General features: G+C 41.3%; 1 protein-coding gene across 2 annotated transcripts in view; it reads right to left on the reverse strand.

The window, feature by feature from the left end:
- The window catches only part of DBNL (drebrin like), a 902,612-nt gene extending 876,437 nt beyond the window's left edge, over window positions 1–26,175 (reverse strand). For both annotated transcript variants that reach the window (XM_044084396.1, XM_044084395.1), the window contains exon 1: window positions 25,976–26,175. In XM_044084396.1, coding sequence (XP_043940331.1) covers window positions 25,976–26,058 — 83 coding nt within the window. In that variant the 5' untranslated portion in view covers window positions 26,059–26,175. The remainder of the gene's footprint in view (window positions 1–25,975) is intronic.
- Window positions 26,176–26,424: the final 249 nt, after the last annotated feature.

The raw sequence follows: 26,424 nt of genomic DNA on the forward strand, positions 1-26,424 counted from the left end.
AAACATTTCTTAATAAAAAGTTTTCAAAAACAGGCTTTTTTCTTTTTTTTTTTTGGGGGGGGGGGGCTTGCACCCATGTACTCCACCATGTAGTGGGCCGAGTGTCTTACACTCCCGTTAATTCTCGGAGATCTCATAATACCAGGGAAATTGAAAACACCTTACCCCAGCATCGGTCAATCTCGCTGCTGTCTGCAAGTGCACTTCAATAATACAGGATGTAACCATATGTATGCACAGCTACACCACTGCAGTGGCCAAATTATGCAGACACGCACATTACATATGAAATACCACATCATGCCTGTGGCAAAAGCACACAGGCACATAAGGGTTTGATTCTCACATGGGGTAATTGGCTAGGCTTAAAATGGCTCACAAGGGCAGTTGGTCTAGTACTAATCTATGAATTTACATACTATGAATCTATGAAGTACTGGGAGGGCATTCCTGCAAGAGTTTACAGCCTTTCTTAATGACCCAGTATTAGGTTGATAGACTGTTAATGAGCTAACAGTCAAGGAAACAACTGAAGTTCAGAGAACCGCTGTACCCCATTAAGTAGATTTTTCTGGTGTATTCCAGATGACAATTTGCAATCAACCATCCAGTCATTCAGACTGCTTTGAAAGGGTGCCAGGGAGGCACTCTGTTTAATACATACAGCAGGCTATTCCAGAGACAAGATACTTTAGGGTAAGTGCCATGCCAGTTTTGCAATCAACCATCCAGTCATTCAGACTGCTTTGAATGGTTGCAAGGGAGGCGCTAATACATACAGGAGGCTATTCCAGAGACAAGATACTTTGGGGTAAGTGCCATGCCAGCTGATATTGTTAATGTGGTAGTATTGGTTTAGGTATGCGTTTACTTTATCGCCAATACTACTTAACAGTCACTGAAACTGGATAACTTCAATATCTACAGTAGATATAAAGACACCCCTGTTAAAATGCCAGGTTTTTGTTATATAAAAATGAGACCACAATAAATCATTTCAAAACTTTTCCCACCTTTAATGTGACCTATAACCTGTACCATTCAATTGAAAAACAAATCAGTTAGGGAAAAAATATAAAAAATAAACGTATAATAAAGTGGTTGCATAAGTGTGCACACCCTTAAACTAATACTTTGAAGCACCTTTTGATTTAATTACAGCATTCAGTCTTCTTGACTAGGAGTCTATCAGCATGGCACATCTTGACTTGGCAATATTTGCCCACTCTTCCTTGCAAAAGCACTCCAAATCTGTCAGATTGTGTGGGTATCTCTTGTGCATAGCACTCTTCAGGTCACCCACACAGATTTTCTATTTGATTTAGGTCTGGTCTCTGGCTGGGCCATTCCAAAACTTAAATTTTCTTCCAGTGAAGCCATTCTTTTGTTGATTTGATGTATGCCTGGGGGTCACTTTCATGTTGAACGGTGAAATTCCTCTTCATCTTCAGCTTTCTAGCAGGTGCCTAAAGGTTTTGGGCCAAAAGTGACTGGTATTTTGAAACTGTTAATTCCTTCCACCTTAACTGAAGCCCCAATTCCAGATGAAGAAAAGCAACCCCAAAGCATGACAATGCCACCACTATGCTTCACTGCGGGGATGGTGCTCTTTTGGGAATGCGAAGTGCTGTTTTTGCACCAAATGTACCTTTTGCAATTGTGGCCAAAAAGTTCAACCTTGGTCTCATCAGACCACAACACATTTTCCCACATGCTTTTGGGAGACCTGGTGCATTTATTGCAAATTTTAGCCAAGCCTGGATGTTTGTGTGTAAGAAAATGCTTCTGTCTGGCAATCTTGCCCCATAGCCCACACAAATGGAGAATATGGGAGATTGCTGTCGCATGTAGTACACAACCAGTACTTCCCAGAAATTCCTGCAGCTCCTTCAGTTTTGCTGTAGGTCTCTTGGCAGCCTCCCTGACCAGTTTTCGTCTTATCTTTTCATCAATATTGGAGGATGTCCAGTTCTTTGCAATGTTACTGTTGTCCATATTTTCTCCACTTTTTGACGACAGACTTCACTGTGTTCCATGGTATATCCAATGCTGTGGACATTTTTTGTACCCTTCTACTGACTGATACATTAACAATGAGATTCCAGCCGTCTGTGAACCATGGCTTTTGACGTAGCAGGCAACTGAGTAAATGTCAGGAAAATCCTACTAGGACAGCTGAACTTTATTTGGGGTTAATCAGTGTCTCTTTAATTGATGCCAGGTGTCTACCCAAGAAGACTGAATGCTGTAATTAAATCAAAAGGTGCTTCAACAAAGTATTAGTTTAAGGGTGTGCACACTTATGCAACCAGCTTATTGTACATTTTTTATATTTTTTTCCTTAACAGATTTGTTTGTTTTTCAATTGAATTGTACACGTTACAGGTCACATTAAAGGTGGGGAAAGTTTTGAAGTGATGTATTGTGGTCTCATTTTTTTTATATCAAAAAAACCTGGCATTTTAACAGGAGTGTGTAAACTTTTTATATCCACTGCATGTCAAAGAGAAATCTGTTCAACTTACCACAGAAAACTTCAATTTTGTTCAGGTTGTTAGCACTACCATTTACAGAAAGACGTTGGACTATTTTCCAAATGGATGCGGTTCTCTCATACATGGATATAATCACTTTCTTGGTCAGACTGACATGTTTTTATTGACAAAATTACAGTAAGTTTATTGAACAACTATCCAGCAGCAATGAGCCATTAACAATAAAAATATATAAAACATTAAACTAGACAAACAGAAATGAAGTGAATTAGTCTGTACATAACAAGCGCTAGACAATATATTAAAACTTGAGCTTTAGTCTGGAGTACCAGACATGTCATAGGTTAAGCATTAAGCTACTCTTTTGTTGGACATGGTCCAAGAAAATTGCTCTGCTTGCTCCACTAAAAATGGGAACCTCTAGATCACTTCTGTAACCCTAACCAGTTTCACCTGCTTCATGAATGCTCTCAGATTTTACCTCTCATGTCTAGTCCTGCTATTGGACTATTTGGCCAAGTCAGAGGTTTAACATGCTGCATTACCAATCAGTACACTCCCACTAGACTAAAATTCAGGTGCTTTCTGCTTCAAGGCAACATGTGTGTGAACCACAAACTACAGTAGCCACAGCTGAAAAGTGGACTGAAATGGTCAATTACAAGCATAACTGCCAGTGAAAAGGGCACCCAATTCAAAGATGATGTTAACTTTCATCCCCTTGGAGACTGGTCCTACAAATTCTTGTCAAAGTTTACCCACCAGCTGACGGTAGCAAAATTTGCATAGCCTGGATACATCTGTTGTGCCATATTCGCAGCACAGCTGAACTGGCCTCAAGTCCACTGTAGCTTTCTTAGCTGAGGAATGTTGGTCACCAAAAGAACAGTTTTCTCATAGATATATGGAGTACTGCAGAACTGGGAGAATCTTCTCATTAAAACAGACACTCATCACACGAGTAGACATTGTTTGTGACCTGCTTGTGTTTTAACTCACGCCCTCCTAAGTTGCATCAGCACCTGCATAACTGCACAAACTGAATATGCCCTTTTGTTTTCACTCATGAGCTGACCAGGGCTACCATCGTCACCAGCTTGGATGGTCATGCTCATTTCTTCCTTGCACTGGCTCCCCACATCTTGACACAAGCAGAGACTGTGCCAGCTGAGCAGTGGCACAAGCTAACAAGTCACCCCCTCCACTACGATGGACATGCCTACCCCAGTTTACTATCAATATTGCAAAAGGCAAAAATTTCCGTTCGCAGTATCAAAGTAAACCATTGAATCCGGAATCTGACCCCTTCACAATGTCGACCCAAATGATCGAGACATTTGAGTCGACATTGTCACCGAAAACATCACGTAATAGCCATATAGGAACTGATGTAAATCAAAACTCCTATACGACATATCACTGCACCCCCCACACTCCCTGTTACTAATATATTCCAACTCCAAGATCGCACTACAGTGGGGATATGGATGAATTTCCAATCCCCACTGTACCGCGATCTCCGTTAATACAGTCAAACACACTTATGCGAATGCACTACTGCATTCACATAATTGTGTGACTATCCTATACACTTTTCATTTTGTGCACGACATTCTGATTTTCGGCAGCATACGTGCCGAAAGAATGCAGTTTGCACAAATGATAGCAAACTGCCTATCCCCTCTGCCTGCACCAAAAAGCCTCGGAGGCACCATTAAACTTGAACCACCCTGGCTATAATCAGGGCTTCATCTCAACATGACCAGTACTGGCTATTCCCAGTCCCAATTTTGACATCAAGGTGATTGCTACACAGGAGAGAACCCTTCTTTTCCCATCCCACCTACAACAATGAGTGAGTGTGGTGACTTCTGTAGCTTTTTTATTCTGCTTCCAAATTATGAAATGCATAAAAACAACAGACAAATGGGAGCCACAGACAGCTTTACATTTAGCATGTGCTCTAAAAATGGTAGCTTTAATCTCTTCCAGCATGTGCACCCATAAATTCATTTTGTCCCATAAGTCTTTCAAGATGTCATTAGTCTGGCCTCAGAGGTGAAGTGCAGCTTGATGCCAAAGATATTTGGGCAGAGAGAAGTCTCATGCTTACTGGCATCTGATGGCGTTCTGCTTTAACACCAATACTGATGTGCTGTCAGGAAATCTCAGTTTTTGGAGATAATAGTATAAATACCACCTCAGATCTTCCCTGAAAAGAAGATGCTAGCCCAAATTAAAAATAAATACAAACAAAGATCAACTTCAGAACCCAACACTGTGGCATACTTTGACAGAACCAACAGAAAGCTTTTGTAATGGGATCCTGTATTACTATGACAAAATCAGCAGCAAAAAGTAATGCGTTATTGGTTTTGCATGGAGCCCTCGCATCCCTTGATTTTATTCTAGTTAAGCACTTTAAGGGTTCTATGGCTAGGAGGAATAGAGCTGGGCGACAATGAGCAACGCTGTTAAATAGCTAAAGCATAGGTGGTAACTTACCACTGCTCAGGACCAGGACTTGAAGGATAGCAATAACACACTTTTACTGACTCTATAAATGTCTCCAAGAACCTTGAGATTTGCATGAGTTGTCACATAAATGCCCATTTGATACGAGTTGCAGGACTTCCCAGAACCTGTATATAAACCTATAAAGCTGCAAGACTTCCCAGAACCTGTATATAAACCTATACAGCTGCAAAGGTGATCCGCACCATACTTCCCTACAATGAAACCTGCATGAGTGGACATGCCAATCTGCAGAAGGGTATTCTTTAGCTTCACGGCTAGACTCCGCAGACAGACCTTTAGGCTCACATTAATGAATAAAAAAAGGGTGACAGTCGGCAGCCACAGTGGTATCTTTGCCCTATTAATGCAGGACGGTTTTGACCAAGGCTAAGGAGAAGGGGCAAGTCAAAGTCAGAAAAGCTAGGAACAGCTGGTCAGCACAAAAAAAAAAAAAAAAAAAAAAGGAAGAAGAAGATCCACCAGCCCATGGTACAGCTTTTTAGCACTCTGGGCCACAGACTATCTTTTAAGAGTGGCCCCGACAACCTGGGCTACTCCTTCCTGTAATACTGGCACAGCTTCCTGTGATAGAGGCACAGTGTTGTTGTTGCTGTATTTATTCTGCGAAAAGGGCTGGTATATTGGCCTACACAAGAGGTTCAAAGTAATACACTAGGCTAACAATCTCCTTTATAAACCTAGCTGTACAGCCCAACCAGAAAAGTGGAAATGCCCTTCCAATTCTCATCTTGACTATGAATGCCAAAATATAGTTTTTCATAAAAACTCTGAAAACCCCTTTTAAATTTTTCTCATCATTGACTTCAGAGTTAGTACCCACTAACACAGTGTATATACAGCCCCAGTCTCCAGTCTTTGTTTGATTATGTAAACTAGTAATTTTCCATGTGTGTTTCCTTTTGCTCATAACAGTCCTTTCCATTTATAACCATGTCTTGCAGAGTTCAACATAGTCCAAGGTCCTGGTGTATTTTCTTATAAATCTTGCATTTCTGTGGGGATTTTTAAACATTCCCTGCTTGTATGCATTATGAACAGCTTCCAGTTTTTGCAATCTTGACACAAACTTTCTTAGATATACTAATTTAGCCCACCTGCATACACCCTGTAGTTGTAAATTTAGGAAGCCCTGCAATATAGCCTTCAGGAGATAGTCTATTTGGTTGTTCCACCAAAATCTTCTTAAAACATCGCTTAGTGTCGCTTTACCACCTGGGCTTTGCAATAAAAGAGGATCCATTCTCTAGTGTCCCTTCACCTATGTGAAAAGGGCTTTAATAGTGAAAGACAGGTGATCTAGGAAGGGAACAGAAATTCTACCAGAGTAAGAAGTCCTTTCAGGAGGGCTCCAGAGGAGACCCAGTAATCCAGCCTGGTGGCCCTGACAGCACTTGGTGTGAGAAATGTATAACTAACCCATAAATACTCCCAAACATCCATCAGATCCAAATATTTTACTGCCTGCTGAATAGCTTTCTGGGATCATACATGAGTTTTGGTCCTGGGAGAGTCTGATGCCATACAATGTCAGGATTATTTCCATACAATCTTCCACCCCATATTTCCTTTCACAAATTTACATACTCTTTCTTGCCTTAGCTTTCTTGTTTAAGCTAAAAATATGTTCTCCTTCTCAGAGGTTCCACAGCACAGTCACAGGTCTTGCAAATCTGCATTCTTGTTCACAGAAAACAATATACAAGCCCACAAAACATTTTTTAAACTAAAAGATTTTGGGGGAACTAAGCCCCCAATATTAACATTTAAACAAAAAAAAAAATGCATTCATTGAAGTGTAGCCTAGAATAGAAGAAAACTCAAGATCATGAAAGCCGGAGAGGGTAGTTGTTAGCAAACCTGCATAACCCACAACCTTAAGAGTGCTGAACCACAGATGTTGAGGGAGACCTGCTTTTACAATCTTACAAGCATCAGCAATTCACATCAAGCTGGCCTGGGCTGTAAGGCTAATTCAATAATGTTCAATTTTTGAGTACCTACCCTTTCTCCATTTTAATCCTTTTGCCATAATTTCCCTTTGCCTGACCCCACACATCTCGGACTCCCTTTACTGAAGTGCAAAGATGGCAAGTCTCGTCTTAGCATGCTGCCTGCTGTGACAGCACTGGGTGCAGAGCCTTGTTCCATGTCTTCCAATGATTTTTCATCTTGTAAGGAAAAGCAAACCTACTGGGTAAAGGGGCTTCCACGGAAAACAGCTGCCACGTAGACCATTTCCTTGCTTTATTATTTTTGTTTCATACATCCTGGTTACTGTCTGTAGCAGTGAGGCTGTCCTCATGTGGAGGGGCTACAGATGGGGCAGCCACGAGCATGCCTGGTCCTGCTTCTCTTAGACCAGTGTCTTTTTTGAGGAGGACTGTCCCAGGTCGTTTCATAGGTTGGTACTAGGCTATCAGCCCTAGGGCCTGTACAAGATTGTGTAGTCCAGCCTGTTTAGTTACCTGAAGGTTCTTCCTGCATCATACTGGGATGCTGCCACACTATTATTTTACAAAAACGTTCCTAGGTAAGGCTCAAGTTCCTCTATGTTCCAACCAGTGGAATGAGTCTAACAAAGATTCAGAGAGGATATCCCTGATTTCTGAGTCTTGACTACAAAGCAGCAAAAAAAAAATTATTTTAATGGCATCTCCACTGGTAGAGTATAAATCATGAATAGTGCAAGTTGTATACAGCCCAAGACAAGTGGAAAAAGGCATCTCAAAGACCACAAAGAATGCCAGATACATACCTCTGGGTGTACTACAAGAGGTAATACACTGAGGACTTAAGGAGGGTACCTGTAATTTGTTACTGTAGAGGGAGAATCAGGACATTCACTAGGACATGAACGAGAAGTAGCTCATCTATCTGGCTATGATGAGATCAGGAATATGGACTAGGAATATGGACTCATTCATCTCACCAGCTGCGGGATAACAAAAGAAGTGAAATGTTTACCTCACCGTAAGGAACTGAAGAACACAGTCTACAACTTGCAATTCAAGAAAGTCATTTGGGCACATTTCTAGAAAAGGATGACTAAACTCCATTTAGCCAGTATCTCATCTACACCACAGCCCCCCCCCCCCCCGAGGGTAATCATATCACTGAAGAAAATGTTTATTTTACACACTGCCCTAAAGGATGAAGTATGTCTCCTAGTTCTGTAAACCCAACACTACAAATACGTTCATAGGTTTATACTAGGCTAACAACCACCAGGCCCCCTTATAAGCTTAGTCATGCAACCCAAATGTGACTCAGAAATTTGAATTATATAGATGGTGATTTACTGACCGCCTCTGTCCATCAGAGACATATGAGCCAGACCAGGGGTGAATTTCTGATTACCCATCCAATGGTGCAAGTTGTGCTTAAACAGGGATAGAGAGCCTGTTCCAGAGAATGGGAATTCTCTGAGAAACACCCCCCCCCCCATGTCCTACTTATGTCGCAAGTAATATTTCTGTCTTTTATTCTAGTAGTTCTAAAGCCACTTGTTTTGCAGATGTGCAAAAGGTTCATCAAAACAAGGCCCAGGGATACCCTGGCAGGCAAAGATCACGTCTCAGAAGTCTGTATGCTACAGAGTAAAGAGACATGGCTTTGAGGTGATTAGCAAAGGACTATGTTAACTCCCTGTATTCTTTTTGTAAAGAACCTTTGTGGGCTTTACAGTTGCTGCATGCGTCTGGTCAGGTACATACCAAAGGGGGCACTGTACTCTATGAAGGGTCTGATGAGGGCACAGTACAGTGATATGATGACCTCTCTGGACCTAGACACATGTCCTTGCTTATAAGTTGAGCAACATAGAAGGATTTTCTTACTACAACAGACACATGCTAGTCGAAGGCTAGGTTACTATCTACACAAGTTCTCAGATCCCTAACTAGTGAGTCAACTTTTAAGGGTGTTTTTCTAATGTAGTAGTTACCCGGGGTGGTCGACTTCCCAAAAGGTACCGTACTGCATTTCTTGGTTTTTAGTTTTAACCCATGGCATTGGCACCAATCATTAGTCTGTATTAGACCTTCCCGAAGGGTGTTCTTACTTTGGTGGGATTCAATGACTGCTCCCAGTTTGCAATTATCTGTGAACTTGGTCAACCATAGGCCTTTGACATTGGCTTTGACTTCTGACAAGTAGATGCCAAAGAGGAGAGGGCCCAGCATATAGTCCTGGGGAACTCCACTAGTGACTGGTCTCTTTGTGGAGGCGGCCTCACCAATATAATCTCCTGGGTCCTAGGGGTTTATACCTAGTTCCATAAGTTTGTTGACAATGCCCAAGTGGAATAGTGTACCAAATGCTTTACCCAGATCTACGTAGGCAGTATACACCCTTTTCCCTGTCCATCGCCTTAATAACATTTTCAAAAACCACCACCAGATTTAGTAAGCATAACCTTCTTTGACGAAGCTAAACTGGGAGGGATCCAGCGTCTGGAGGTCTCCTATGTCCTTGCTGATAACTTCCATGATAATTATTTCCATGGTTTTGCATATAAGACTAGTCAGACTAATGGGTTGGAAATATCCAGGATCTGTTGAAGGTCCCCACTTATGAAGGGGGATGACTGTTGCAGTCCTCCTTTCACTGGCACAAAACCCGTTTTAAGACTATAGTTAAATAACAACACAGGTTTCCTGTTAAGTCATATTTTAGACTATTCAGAAGGCATCCTGGGATGTAATGGGGCCCACTGAGGTAGTGTTCTTGGCGTTCGTGAGTGCAGCCAGTACACATCCCCTAGTTATAGCTGAAGGATCATGTCTGAGGGTGTTTTTGAGGGGATTGTTGGGGGTGAAAAGTGGATAAAGTTGGAAGTGAATTTGTTCACCAACAGGTATGCTATCTTTCCAGGCCCTGTGAATGCGGCACCATTAACCAGTGTTCATAACATTCCTGTCTGCTGCCCTTGAGGTTTCTGACATAGCTGTACAAGACCTTATGGTTATCTTAAACCTGGGAGGGTGAAATCTCTCAACCTCAAAGTTGGCTTTGCTTGACCTAATTAGCCCTCTTAGTTGCCTATTTAATCTGATGAGCGAGTTTCTATTTGTTTTTTTTTGGGGGGGGGGGGGGGATTACCCTTCCAGATTTTTGCCATATTTTTTTCCCTTTTGATGTATATCCTGTTTGAGTTAAGATGCCACCAGGGTAGTTTGTTTCTGGGGCTAGTCCTGGGCTTACTTCTGGTAGGTACAGCAACCTCTATGCAGCCACTGACATGGCTGTACAGAGGTTCTGAGAGCAATTCAACATATGCTGTGTTCTCTGAGTTTGGAGGGGCACTGAATTTTGACAATCCATCACTTAATAACAGGTAATTTATCTTGAAATAGTTCCTAAATGTTCCTGGTTTTAATGGGATTAGAGAGTTGATTTTGAAGGAGACAGGTTCATAGCTGGACATTACCAGGGAAGATGAGACATTGGGGGGGGGGGGGTGCAGCATACTCTCTTATTTGTAAACACAAGGTCCAGTATGTTAGAGCCTCTAGTGGGTGTATTAACTAATTGGACAACAGTGTTAGTAGTTATGAAATCCAGGAATCTCTGTGCCTGGAGATTTGAGGTTGTGTATGATTCCCAGGCTAGACAGGGGTAATTAAAGTCTCCTGAGTAGTGTAGTAGGCTGGATGTTAAGTGTCTCCAGTAGGTCCAAGTACACACTGGGAGCTTCTTGGGACATGGAGGGTGACCTATAGCTGGCTGGGATATGGTATGGGATTTTATCTATAGTGATCTACATGTGGAAGAACTCCAGCAAATCATCTTGTTTGACCATTCTGGAGGTATACTTGTTATTGATGTATATTGAGACACCTCCTGCTTTAGCCCGTGTCTGTGTAGTTATTAGACTAACAAAGTGTGCAAGGCACTGAAACCTTTCACTGCCGGGGTTCTCTCTGCCACTTTAAACCATGTCTCAGTAACTGCACAGATGTCTATATTCTTGAGTGCAAGCAGGGCTTGGAGGGAGTGTAGTTTTTTTTTTGTTTAGGTTCCTGGCATTGAGTAACACCTTGAGGTTCAAATGTGTTGATTTTGCTATGTCAGTAGGTACAATTTGGTTAGGTCTAAAAAGGAACTATGGGGGTGGACAAAGTTTTAGCCAGTATGTGAAAGCCTGCAAGGGAGAGATGCAGACCATCCTTTGTAAAGCAACGTGGTCTGTCAACCATGCCCTCCTCCCAAGCTGACAATTACTGGAGCCGTTTACAATGACACAGAAAGACAGCCAGTTGTTTAAGTCAATCAGTTTTTGCTCATATTGTGGCATTATCCTGTGATGGTAATATGCTGCTCAGTGCTAGGCTCATGCCAGCTGAGACACAAAGTCTGAAAGCTCCATAATGTCTCTCTTCATATAGTCCAGGAAGGTACATCACAGGTCATTACACCTACACGGACTATGATGGAATCATACTGGTACCTGTGAAGTAACCACCTGACTGCATGCGTGACTTGGTGGATCCTGTCGCCAGATAAGTAACTAACAGTTATAGTCTCCTTGTTCAGCCTGGTTAGAGGGGCATCACTGCATCTTACAATGGAGTCCCCTATGATGAGAGCCATGGGAAGTGTGTCTGCTTGCCTTAGGGGCTTAGTGTTTGAGGCTCCACTGAGAGTAACAGTATGTGTAGGCATTGCCTAGTGTACCCATTGTCGAAGCTATGTGTTGTTTAGGAAGATTGCTTTGAAGTGCCTCAGTATACATTAGTCTATGTTGTGTACTCTCGGAGGTGGATGTTGCTTGTGTGGTTAAGACAACCTGATGTGCACTTATATGCAACAGTTTAGCCTCCAGTGTCATCGTGTATGCCCATAATCACTAAGCTGGCTACAGAGAAGTTAGGAAACTGCATATCCATACTGTCCAGTCCTTTGATTTGTGAGCTACAAGGGGGTGGTGTATTGGGGTTAGAAAGCTATCAAGAGTGCTTTACTGGTGCAGATTATGCTAAACAGTACTAAATTCTACCAACGTTAATGTTTACACTATACTGAATTCGACTAAGTCTTTAGGCACTCACTAAGAGTCTACCAAAAGACAAGAGACCTACCAAGTGCAAACAACCTACACATACTGGTACACAAACGGAATCCACCACTACACACATCAGTGTCTCAACAATTAAGCCTCAAAACCTAATGTCCTAGTCACAGGCGACTCAATTGTGAGACACACAGATGTCCCCCTCACCCAGCTGGGCAAGGGGAAGGTTAAGGACAACTGCCAGGATCCAACAAATTACGCACGCACTCAAGCCACTCAGCAACAATTACCATTATGACTGTCATAGCACATGCTGGAATGAAAGACTTCAGATGTACCTCTCAGAACTATATGAAGACAGACATGTCTGAACTCTCAGATTATGTGTCCCAGGCAGTATGTCCCTAGCCCAAAGCAGCATTCTACCTTCAGCTAGGATGATGCCACAATACAGAAAAAATGACTGATTTCAATAATTGGTTTAGCTACTGGTGTGACTCCAAGGGGATCCTATATCTATCCGACAGCTTGGGAAGACATGGTCGACTGCTTTGCCAGAGATGGTCTTCAGTCTCCTCAAGGCTTTTGGATCCTGGCAAATATGCTTGCCTCCCCCATAGTGCCTTTTTTTAGGCAATGTTAAAACAGAACTTATGAAGTAAAGAAATCCACTAGAGACAAACTCAGGGTCATGCTGCTTAATGCTAGGATCCTAAACAACAAACTGCACTCCCTGGAAGCACTCCTCACCTTGGAAAATGCTGCTGTCTGCAGTGTCACTGAAATTTGTTTCAAGACTGCAAAGGGCACCCCCGGCCGTACAAGGCTACAATGCCTTTCACAGGTTCAGACCTCAAAAACAAGCATGAAAGGACCAAAGGTGGAGGCGTGTCCATCTTCATCAAATCCAAATGCACTTAAGACTCATACAACAGTATTACTCTCTTGAGCTAGCTACAGGTCCCCCCTACCATGAATCAGGAGAGGCACAACACCTATCTGGACTTGCAAGAGTCACTCAGTACATAGCCAAACACCTTAGTCACAGGATATTTCAACTACCCCCTGCTAATCAGAGACAACAATGACTCCTATGCAGGATATTGACTCAGCTGTACCTGACGGCACTGAAGCCAGGTCTTCCCAAACAAAAATAAATAAAAAAAATAAAAAAAAATAAAAAAAAGCGTTTATATCATGTTATCGAAAGATGAAAATAGAGAACTCTAGTTCATCGGCCCCAAAACAACTAAACATGAAAATATCGAACATTCAGAACAGCGAATTTTTTCCCATGGAAAAAAATTTGCTGCTCCGAAACACACACACTCAACACAAGCACAAACAAACAGCAACCACACGCATACACAAATTCCTACATCCAACGCTACACTAAACTAAACATACACTACCTACTTACCTATAACCCAAACCTTAACCCTAAGGTCCGTCACTATCGCACACTCACCTAACCCGTGCCCCCACTTAAACCGCCCCTAACCCTAAAGTCTGTCACTACCGCACACACGCCTAACCTGCGCCCTAACTCACTTAACCCACCCCTAACGTACAAACAATCGCACGCTTACCCAAACCCAACCAGTAACTTTCCACCACAGCGCTAAGAATAACGAAGCCACAGAAACGGCCAACTGAATTTTTCTCTAGGAAAGAATTTGCTGTTCTGCAGCTTCGCTATTCTTAGCGTTCGAATGTTCTGATATCGAACACTATTCAGCGAAGTTTTAATACTTCAATGTTCTGATTAGACCCAAAAAACAAGCCACCCTGGTGGATTAAAAGTATAAATAAGTTAGATATCAGTTTATTTCTTTTGTTATACAAGAACAAGGCAGAACTTGCTCAGAGGAAGAATACCCTCCAGAGCTTGCCCAAGCAAATCAGACATCTTGTAAAGTCCTCCAAGGCTAATTACAAGACAAAATTAGCACCCCTAGCTAAAGCATTCTTTAGCTACATCAGAAACCTAAAAGGGAATGCCCAGCTGTGTGCCAAACTTATAGTGGATGGTACCACTGACACTGAGGAAATTGTCAACTTGTAAGCCAACAGATTTGGCAATAACTTCACCCACCCATCCCTACCAGCCATACACCAAAGCATTCCTGACACCACCCCAACACTGAGCATCTCCAAAGAAGGGTTTACTATCAAAATCTTGATGTTAAACACAAAAAAAATTTAACATCGAAACAATGTCGAATCCATGCATACTAATGAGGTGTAAATGTTGAATCTGATGAACGAATTCGCCAGATCAGACATCTACATCAAATATTGAACAGGATGTCTGTATAGGGGCTACGGTAAGTCTAGCTTTTATCCTGGAATTCACCGTTTCCTTGCACACCCCTGCTAACTATATATTCCAACGCCGAGATGGCACTACAGTGAGGAAAGGGATGAATTTCCCAATCTGCACTGTATCACGATATCTACTCAACATGGAGCTCCTAATCAGTAAATGCACAGTGGCATTTGCTGATACAGCCTCTTTCTTAATTAAACATTCAGCAACATGGAAATTGGCTAATGGCCGTTCAACATTCCCATGTTCGCCAAACGTCAGTTCTATTTTTTGATAGTAAACTCCAAAGAACAGGTCATACAAGTGCTCTCCAAGGCTAAAAACACGGCCTCTATGGGGCCAGATAACATCCCAGGTTGCTTACTAAATCATCTAAATAAGACCTAGTGGAACCACTTGGCACTCTTCAACCATAGCCTGAGCACTGGCTTTGTTCCGGCAGAGTGGAAAACAGCAACAGTGATCCCGCTGCACAAATGAGGTCCATCAACTGACTCCGGAAACTAATTGACCATAAGCCTAACCAGCCTTATCTGCAAGGCCATGGAAAGAATCATCATGGATCTTATCAACAAGGACACAGGCAAACTTCAAACTCTTGACCCGACAGAGTTTGGTTTCGTCAAGTGTAGATCTTGCTTATTAAACCTGATGGACTTCTTTCAGAATGTCACCAAAGCCCTGGATGATGATAAATACTGCACATCTTGACTTAGCCAAGGCTTTTGACACAATCCCCCACTTTGGGATCATTGAGAAACTCTCCCAGCTGGGGATTAACACATACATCACTAGACGAGTAGCCAACTAGCTCACCAACAGAACGCACGCTGTCAAAGTTGGGGAGTCCACTTCCACCAGTAGACCAGTTACCAGTGGAGTACCAGAAGATCTGTGCTGGGCCTCTACTGTTTTTAAGTCTATTTCTCTATGGTCCAGGTGCAAGTTGATCACTGCAAACTGGGTGCACTCACCGAGTCCCCCAACTAAGCAAACGTATTACAAAAGGGGCTGATGCAGACTAATGATTTAGTGCCAAAATCACGGTCTAAAACTAAATGCAAAAAAATGCCTCATTACCCCCTTTGGCAAAGAAGCAGCCCTGGCTAAGCTCAAACCTAGTGGTGCGAGACTTGGGAACAGGTGGATGGCAATCTAAACTTTGATCACCATGTGTCCATAGTGGTAAGGAAAGCCTTCTACACTGCACATCTCAAATAAGGGCATCGCATCCAACATTAAGGAGGTTATAACTCTACTGTACTCGACCCTTATCAGACCACTAATCGAGTAAAATGCTCCCTTCTGTATGTACCTCACCAGACACCTGCAGCAACTGGAGAGAACACAGAGGTTTCTAACCAAGAGAATCCAGGGCCTCCAAAATGTGACTTGCATGAAAAGACTGAAAACCCTGTCACTATACTATCATACAGGCTGAAGACAGATTATCTGTGCCTGGCCTACACAGCAGTCTCGGACTCTACCCTAATGGAAATTGTGCACATGCACATCCACAAACCAAATGGAACAGTCATTCATTCCTGGGATCTCAACCTAGCCTACGACATTAACAAAACATGTTGGAGAGAGAGATCTCCCAAAGTTTGCCACTCCTCTGGAATAAGTTCCGACTTCATGTGAAGCAGAGCTCCTCAATGACCCTATTTAAGCACAACCTTGATAACTGGATGGGTTTACCATAAAATTCACCCCAGCGGCGGCACCTATGTCCCTCATATACAGCAGAAGTCGGTGCTGATCACAGAATCGCTCTACTAGCAATGACCATCTATAGTCAACTAGAGTACAGGGGTTTTTACACAGCTAGGTTTGTAGAGGCCCTAGGGCCATTAGCTGAGTAACCTCCTATGAGCCTGTGAACAGACCCACAGGTGCAATGCTACCACAAACCACAAACAAATAGCTGGAAATCCCTTGCAATTTCAAGAGATAAACAAAACAAACATTAACAGTGAGAGGAAGAGCATTATTTTTCCTTTATAAAGGCAGGAAACAGTAGCGATCGGTCAAAATAACTTTAGTGAGATTTAGCAATCAATTGAACTTAACTTTGACTGGATGGCACTGGATACGTAAAACACTTTTTGAATGCAGGCTAGGACTACAAGCTTTGCTGAGCTCCTGGAAAATGAGCAGGAGACAATATGTAGTAAAGGGGGTTTACTCAAGAGAAATACTGGTTTGCTGGGTGGGCACTCAGTATCATGGATCTATGAAAAACAATGGGTGGGACGAGCAAATAAACAGTGTACATGGCAGTAGTCTACAGCAATGAAAGAGGGGAAGGACTTTGGAAATCAGATTATCTAAGGGGTGGAAGCCACAGACACAGCCTTACAAAACAACAGCAGCAGCAAGAATGGGAAGGTTGAGGAAAACTAGAGAGGCATACACTCAAACAGGGGCAATACTGAACTCTTTCAGAAACTTAAATACGTGTTAATGGGGAAGGGGGCAAACACAGAATGCAAGCAGGTAAATGCTAAGCAGAAAATAAAAGCACTGAAGCACAAACTGGTGCAATGAAAATTCTCTCACAACTGACCCCTCTACCAGCTTAAGGCACCAGACTATGCAGAAATTTTCCAGCAAAACTGCTGCCTTGTGTCTGTAAAGCAAGCACCTTAACCATCCATCCGTGCACATGGGGTTGGGGTATCACTTAAACACTGACAATTATTTACAGCCAAGCTTCACACCGTCAAGAGGGCTAGTCCTGCACTGGTTCTTCTTCGATACCCCCGACTCACATGCACATTCACATCCATGGCCAGTTCAGATTATCCAATCCACCTACTGCATATGTCTTTGGAATGTGGGAGGAAACAGGAACACCTATAAAAAAACCCTCACAAAACAGAGACGACAAGCAAACTCCATACAGAATGCATCCCAGACTACAATCAATTTGGAGAAAGTGTTGCTGCCTCACAGCAAAACTATCTGCTGTGCTAAACACTAAATCAAAACTAAATTCCAAAATTTGTTGTTACACCTTTCACATGTTTATGCAGGAGCTTCAGCCTTGTACCCCAACAAGAGGGCTGTGCCCCTCCAACTTTTACTACTTAACACTAATTTCAATACTGCTGTACTTCAGAGGAGGGTACACACAGAAATGCAGAAATCTCACTTCATAAACATTCCTATCATTCTGACCTGTAATTCCTGCATGCTTTGAATCGCATTCATGGACCTGAAAATTTCGACTGGCACCCTTCTACTAGCCCTAATCCCACAGCAATAAGGAACATGGGTCACTTTACTATCACTTTGCACGACTAGAGGCTGCCAGGCACACTGTACACAAATAATATAGCATAATAAAACAAAACCACAGCTAACGGCATAGCTTTTAAATTTCTTCACCTTGAAATGAAGGTCTTACAACCCCCACTTACTGTACCTGTAAAATTATACTGCAAGAATTTACCAAACAGGTCAAAGGAAAACATTTTTTTCTGTTCATAAAGGATATTCAAAGGAAGTGCTAAACTTTAGCACAGCAACACTGTTATACCAAGTTGTTGCAAGACTTGAAAAAAAGAAATCCATGAAGGGTTGGGAGGATGACCTAATGGTTAAGGTGTTTGCCTTACAAACACAAGGTACAGGGTTTGACTCTCTCAGGGGATAATTGGCTAGGCTTAAAATGGCTCACAAGGGCAGTTAGCCTAGTACTAATCTATGAACCTATGAACCTATGACTAGCTGTTGCAAATTACCACACAAAATCAGCATTACAAATAGACAACTTGGTGTCAGGCCTGCATATGGTGCAAATACTGTTTGCTATCTGATTTTCTGGCTGCAGAACTCTGATCACTCCCTGATGGAAACAGCATATTAAAGCTTCAAAATTGCAATATGAATTTGCCAACTAGCTGCCTCTCCATCCCTGAATAATGCAGAAGTACCATAAGGGTGACTTCTTTAACATTCCTTTTTATTTTTAACAGTGAGTGCACTGTAGAACCCTGTCATTAGTTGTGTGTGTGGATGCTTGTACAATGCACTGTTCTGATGACAGAGGGTCTCAATATAAACTACATGACAGTTGTCAACTTATACAGGACTGATTACATGATAGTTGTAACCTTATACCAGAATGACCAGAAGAGACAGATTTCATTATTAATGAATTAGAGACAAAAATGTATGCTCTTTGATACCAAGACAATGTAAGAACAAAATTAGCCACATGCCACCAGACCCAAAGATAGCACACTGGTGGTGGCAGGAAATGTGATCAAATGTACAGGCATCGTCTTTGATTACAAACTTCAGTATGACCATAACGTCAACTTAGAAGGCAGTACTGTGTGTATACCTAAAAATGAATGAGTGTAGATGAAAGCACACCCAAGTACTACACCTTCCCTTACCAGACTCCTCTCTGGTGCTATCTTACACAATTCTCTAGGAGCACAATTGTGTGAAATGAGTTACTACAGTACTGTCCAGACTGCAGATGGACACATTCTAACACCATTGTGGACTTGGCCTTAAAAAAAAAAAAAAAATCCACCCATCACCTACTTGCCCACAATCTACTCCACTATGAAGTCTGTATCCCTGCTGAAAAATCGTGTATGTGTTACAATGCTATAAAACACCTTACATTTTCATGGTCCCAATAAGTCCACAAGATGGTGAGAGATGGGAGCCCCACGGGATGTACAGCACTGCTGCTTTCACTTAGTGCATTATCTCTATAATATGAGGAGGACTGAGGAACTTTAGCACTGGTGTTAAATTATGCAAAGGTAATTGAGGAATTCCCCAATATGTCATCTGATTTTCATGCTACACTACTAAGCACTACAGAAAATGTTCCCTTTTCTAATTGTCAAACTATTTTACAATTAGCTGAAAATTCAAAAATCACCAATGGCTTATGTACATCCTGCAGTATCAATGCAACTACCTACTGCCTTATATACAGGATACTTTTATAAATATTTCTGAACCACTACTTACCTGTTGTGAAGTTCATTGCCCTGACCTTTGCTAAAAATAGGCTCTTCTGAGCTGGACAACTCTGTTAAATTTGATTAAACAACAACATCTCAATAGTATAACAAATGTAACATAGAAAACCTACCAAAAACCACAGGATTATCCACTCCTAATGCCCCACACTGAGCCACTCTAACAGGTCTGTAGCTGCAGTACCTGAATGTACAGATTACAAGAGATAAACAAGTCTCTTCTTCATGAATACAAACTATATACATGCAGCATCATTCAATCAAAACCATCCATTATGGATTGGGAAATGGTTATACTTGGCTACAACCATTCCACAAGAACTGTTTTCACAAGGAAATGCAAGTTAGACACAAATAACATTCAAGTTATTCACAATGAAATGTTTCTATTAGCATGCTTCAGCCTGGACTGTCAATCAGTAGTTGCCCTCCTCTACCTTTGCCCACTATAAAGAAGGTCCTTCACCAACTGATTTGCTTTACTATGGCAAATGTTCCAGGACTGCCTCGACTCCCAATCTAGATGACCATAATGCAAGACAAAGAATAAATACTAGGGCAAGTGACCACAGGGAGCATAATATGCCTAGCCAAATACAGCTTTAAGATGGGACAATCAAAAAAGTCCTGCCACCTTTTACAAGCACTTAATAGTTCCCATCTCCAAAGTGAAGCAGGGCTGTACAGGATAACTATACATTTGTGTCTACCTATCCAACTTTCAGGAACAGCCTTACAGGCAGACAAAATGGTACTTTGCTTGACCTGCAGTGCTGCATTCCTCCATAGGCTGGGAACACGTTCAGTGAGGATAGACTCTGTCCAGCGACTCTTGTTTATTTGCTGGTGTAGTGTAGATATAGGTCTATAGTACAGAATGTCAAACAAGACTTGGGCCATGAAAGATACAAACAACGGACATGTTACTTCGGAATAGCCAGAAGGCTACTGAGTATAAGGAGAGCTGTGCTAATCTAGGATGATATTTCAAGGATTTAAGGCTTTTAATTTCCTTGGTTAAGAAACTGGTGTGACCTTTCCAGCTGTGCAGTTTGCTTGGATTTGCTCATACAAAAAAACAAAAAAAAAAACAAGGAGTCACTGCATTCCGTGATGGGTCTGATAAGGGAAGAATGCAGTGCCCAGTGACAGCTTCTTTGGACCTTGAAGATACTTCCTTGAGATCAGACAGAAGGATTTACTGGCCCTGATTAAAACATGATGGTCAAATGAGAGAGTTGTTCACATAACTTCCCAGGTTTCTAATGACTTATCTGTCTGAAGAAGAGCGCCACCACTTACAAAATATCAGGTGGGAATGGCTGGTTTGCTGAATGCTACTTTACTGCACTTTTCTGCACTTAGCTTGAGACTGTTTTCAATACATCAATTTGTGTATGTTGCAGCCTTTGTTGGAGCAGTTTAGTATCAGCACACAAGTGAAACTGCCAACAGACAAAACTGGGCACGCTACAGTAAAGGAATCACTCTACATATCTATCAGACATATTGGAACTGCAACTACACCTATCCCTTCACTAACCTATGTAGGGGTAAGCTTTAACAACCTCACCACAGGATTACCACTGCCAACTGGCCAGAGGTAGTTTCCAGGTCTTCAAGGGACTCCTACTGCTGCACTATGCTTAATTTCAGTGGCTGTTCTTACCAAATCTTTTAGCCTACATCATTTTTTTCTCTCTCTCAGGTTTGCTCAACTGATATAAAAGCACGCACAGCCTTAGATGATTACAATGGTTCCCAAAGTATCCCCGTTTTGACAGTAACTACAGTGACGCAGCAGCTTCAATTTTCCTGCCCATTTTTATTGATCTCTTCCCTTCTCAGAGGCAATGACTTGCCAGTACAGTACAAAACTGGTATTAAAAGAACTCATTGTAAACCACTGCGAACATTACAGACTACCTGACTAAACTAGCCTCTCCTCCTTGCTGTCCATCTCCCTTTTCTCATCCTAGCTTACTGCAAACATGCACATATCATGGACGAGGCTGTAGCTAGTACATCATTCTGCGATTAACTACCTGTCATGTCTGTAATTAAATGTACCAAACAGTTAAGTTGTAGACTATCCCCATTCTAACTATCCCTTATGAGACCAAATGAACATAAGAATTCTCATACTTTACTTGACGATGTAGTGACTTCTTGTGTATATATTGTATATGCATAATTTTCTCGGAACGAGATTGTTGTCTGTTTTCTTTAGATAGGTATTTGTATTGTTTGTGTTTTTGAGTTACCGTATTGTTATTATTTGAAAAAAGAAAATTGAAATAAAAAGATTTTGGAGAAAAAAAAAGTTGTGGAGGCTGCAACTCTGACTGTGCTTAGCTACTTCTATACAAGAAATTCACTTTTTTTCTTACAGCTTGTTTATACTGACAACATACTTTTCCACTGTTGAGTTGAAGACTCTGGCTCCCCAGTCCCCCAACCCCCCCCCCCCCGAAAAAGGCCCTCAGCTCAATGGAATCTACCCAATTAACAAAACAAGTTAATACATTAAAAAAAAAAAAAAAAAAAACTAGCCAAGTACAGAATCTTCTTTAATAATGCATCAGACATGGTACAGTACAGATTACAAACAAATTAAGAATTGGTCCAAGGATGGCAGCCAGGGTAAAAGAAATTATACTGGATGATCTAAAATATAAGCAAGCAATATAAGAGAACATCAAAGCAGGCCGGAGGAATAGAGTGAGACGTCACCACTGGAAAAATGCATGGTATTATCCCACATCAGGATTAGCATATACAGTTCTGAATATCCTCAACTTTCTATAGACACACAGGATGGAAGCAGTAAAATGGACAGCAAAACTGATGCAGAATCAGCATCAGAAGCCATACAAAGTCAGCCTGTGACAGCTTAACATACAGTCTTGAAGAAAGAAGGCAAAGAATGTCAAGACAGAAAGTGCTAACTCAAAAGGTATCCATGGCTTTTGAAGTAGCGACAATTAAAAAAAAAACTGTGACATAGTTAAGAACAGCAACTCCAAGATAAAAGGTGGACAAACTCAGGGGAGACACGGGAGTAATGCATCACAGAGGGGGCGAACAATGACGACTGGAATATGTCTACCTGAAGAAGCAAAAAGTCATACAGTCGGTAAAATTCAAGGCAATATGGGATAATGAAAGCTCTTACAAGGACTGAGAATAATAAATAAAATGGTTGGTTCAGTAAAACCTGCAGCTTGCACGTAGATGAAGAAAATGACAGACCAGATAGGCCAAAGTTTTTATGCATTGCCAAAACAATTTTCCAGTACCCATTAGACTGTGTACATATCAAACAGTCGTAACAACTAACCAGGGGGAGAGCATACATTGTGCAATGGTATTAGCACTCCCCAATGGTTCAGGACACTGAATTCTTACACCAACAATCTACATGATCTGCACACCTTGTACTATTGCACCAGTAAATGCACCACGTCACCCTCCTACAGGACAAGTGCAGTTCGTGATGTGTGTGGACACTGCATTTGTATGAAAGTTGAACACCTGCCACACACTAACCATTTGGAGGCACATGCTCCATAGTACTGCTGAGCAAACAGCTGAACTGGTGTACTAGCAAACTACGGAAAGTACAAACACTGCACTGCCCTGGAGACACCTCAGAAAAATACACATTTCAATGCTACTACAGCAAACCAAGTGCATATACTGTACAGGAAGTCCAGAAGCTCATGGGAAGGGTACCCATTTAACGGTTATGCTCTCAGTGTGTAAAATGCTCAGCTCACAATCTAAAGTACAACTATAATTACATAAAAATATAACCAATGTGATATTAGCCTGGCCTAAAATATTCCATTACAGAAAGCCTTATTTCCTACATTCCACCAAAACACAAACCTGTACACTGTTTCTATTTCCAAACAAAACCAGAATTAAAGGTCTGCTACAGTGAGCAGTGACTGGAAAGGGATTCAGGCATAGTCCAGTAAGGCATACTACCCCATATCATGCTCCAAGGAGTATTCATTCGACCCCACAGCAAATGCATACTTGCATGTTATTGTGGGAAAAGGCAAAAGAAGCCGTCACCCCAACCATGACAGTCAGACACGAAGTATTAGGAGCTCAAAATCTGTATTCAAGATTGTTCCAACAGGAAGCAAGTTGTACCGCTGCATACATGGAACTGTATGTAGTCAATAGTACATTCTATACTGTAGCACAAAGCTTGAATCAGTTCTATATAACTTCTAACTCTGTTAGTAAGGGTTCACTTTGAATTAGATTACTTACTATTAACAAACCAATAAACTGCCTAGTGTATTTTTAAGAATCGTTTATAAAATGTTGCATTTTATGCTTGTTATGGTTTTGGGTGAAAAATCTTCTACCTGGACTAATGAAAAGAAGCCATTTACTTATTGTTTCCAAATATAAACAAAGTTGAAGGTTCAAATCTGTGGGTTCATAGCAGCAAAGTGACAAGTAATGATCTGTACAATCACCTGGACTGAGAAACAATTAGCAAACACAAACTCTATTACAACAGACAAAAAGAAACATCACTGACATGCCAACGATCCAAGGATTAATTAGCAATGATCACACAATGGAGACTGGAAAGTATGTGGTGGGCATGAACCTTTTTATTTTTATTTTTTTATCACTTGTTGATAACGGTATAATAATGCTGATTAACACATCTGTTTATACTGTACAATAATGCTGATTAACATATCTCAGTTCATGCCTCTCTGATTGAATTCATCTGGCAACCAACTAAATTCCTGCTTTTATGTATATATTCTGTAATCAAACCGACTAAATTCCTGCTTTTATGTATATATTCTGTAATCAAACCAACTAAATTCCTGCTTTTATGTACATATTCTTTATATATTCCTGTAATCGCCACATGTAACACTGTTTCTACTTCTGTACCAATTAATGTTTATTTTTTTTCTGTACTTATGTTCTTGTCAGAGCTTTTCTCCCCGGGCCTCCATTGAAAATGGGCTCTTTTAGGCCCAGTTGACTTTCCCGGTAAAGAAATGCAATAAATAAATAACCAACAAAGAGAGAGAGCACTGACGGTCATCTACAGTAAGGATGCGTATTGTTGTACTATATGCTTCCATGTTTTCTGAGGATGAGGGACTATGGATACAGCACCAAAAATGTCTTTTCGTGACCTTGCATCCCTGCTTGTGTTTGAACAGCAGAATGAATAGGCAGGACTGGACAGCCAGCTAAGGGTTCTGAATACCTATGGTCAGTGAGTGGTGGTAGGGAAAATGCAACTAATAAAAGAAAAAAATAAATTCTACTGTGCACCTGCAGGCAAGATCACAAAATTAAGCTGCATCCATGTTTAATTTGCACTTCTATTACTTTTGATCTGTCTTTCACAAAAGTAATGCAAAGTGTGGCAGTGGAAAGCTGACTTTTTGAAATTATTCAGAACTGTATAACAAATAATTCCATTCTGATCCAGTGCCATTAGGATAGATACTCTCTTTGACAGACAATCTTAAATAAAAATGGTACTCCGCTTTCCCAAATAAAATCCCATCCAGTGGGTAACATACCAAAACAGTATTTGACCTTTGATTCCAGATTTAAAAGATAAATAATAGAATGGCGAAGTGTCCCTATTCATACTACATGCAATACTTTTAAAATGTTCTCCTGAAATTGTGAGTAGTAGTCAGGAATGGCCTTAGGTCAACTGGTGCCCTAGGCAAAAGGGCTCCATGGCATCCCCACCACACTACCCAGTGCCCCCAATCCTGGTCTACCTACACCAAATAAATACTGGAAAAGCACCCCTGTTAGGGCGGCACCCTAGGCAGCCTCCTAGTTGGCCTATGCCTAAGGCCGGCTATTGTAGTAGTACGGCTAAAACATAAGGAATTGGAAGAAGACATGGCAATTACAGTAAAAGGCAGTAGCCCCTAACCTCAATGGGTAATTTATAAACATCTGCTCTCAGAATCGTCCTACTGCTACCTCGCCTAAAATACTCCATTACAGAAAGCCTTATTTCCTACATTCCACCCAAACACAAACCTGTACACTGTTTCTATTTCCAAAGTACTTTATAACTTGCCTAAGGAGCACATTAAAACATTCAGTATCTGAATGTAGGGACATGAAGATTACTTTTTGACTTGTAATATAATATATGAGACAGGAACAAACAGAAGACCCCCCCCCCACCACCATAAAAAAAAAAATCTTCTTAAATATTTATTCTAAATTACTTTGGTGTATTTTTCCTTTCCACTTTTGACTTTCTGCTACTCAGCACACCAGGAAGTCCAGCTTTTTATATGCGTGTGTACTGGAAAATCGCTTATATTTCCTTAAAATACACGTTTTGTGATTAAAAATGAGAAATACAAAGTTTAGACACAACTATATTAGCAATGGTATTAAACAATATAGACAAAATAATGGTGGTATTTTAACAGGAAATCTGTGCAACAGAAGCAAGAGGGTGGGGAAGCACAGGGTTGAAATGCATGGGACAAACTAATCAGGCAATGAATACATACAAAGGTTATAATAATACATTGAAACAGTTCCTTACCAGTTCGTTTTAGATTTTTCATCCCACACATCTTTATAAGCTGCTTGCAAGGCTGCCCCATTCTTGCTCAGGTTAACTGCCATTTGTATGTACTTCAGCTCTTGTGTGTCTTTCTCTTTCCTCAACTGCAGTTCTTGCGTTTGCAAAAAAGCAAATCGTTCTGCTGTTTGTGACTCAGTCCCGTAGGCTGAAACACTTTGCTCAATTGAAGCAGGACAGCGAATAGTCTAACGTTAGTGCCCTCTGGTGGGAGGAGGAGTGTTTTGTTACAAGTTTTTTTTTTTTTTTTTTTTTTTGCTTTGTCGTAAGATATATTTAGAGAAAATAACATTCCAGTCATATTATTTCTACGTTATACACCAAGCACATATCAGTTAGAAAGCTATCAGCACAAATCTCAACAAGCCCGGTGAGAGACTACCTAGGCACTATGTTTCACACAAGAACAA

The sequence above is a fragment of the Protopterus annectens genome, chromosome 9.part0, assembly GCF_019279795.1.
Source record: "Protopterus annectens isolate FY-2018-M chromosome 9.part0, PAN1.0, whole genome shotgun sequence".
NCBI classification, from domain to species: Eukaryota; Metazoa; Chordata; order Ceratodontiformes; family Protopteridae; genus Protopterus; species Protopterus annectens.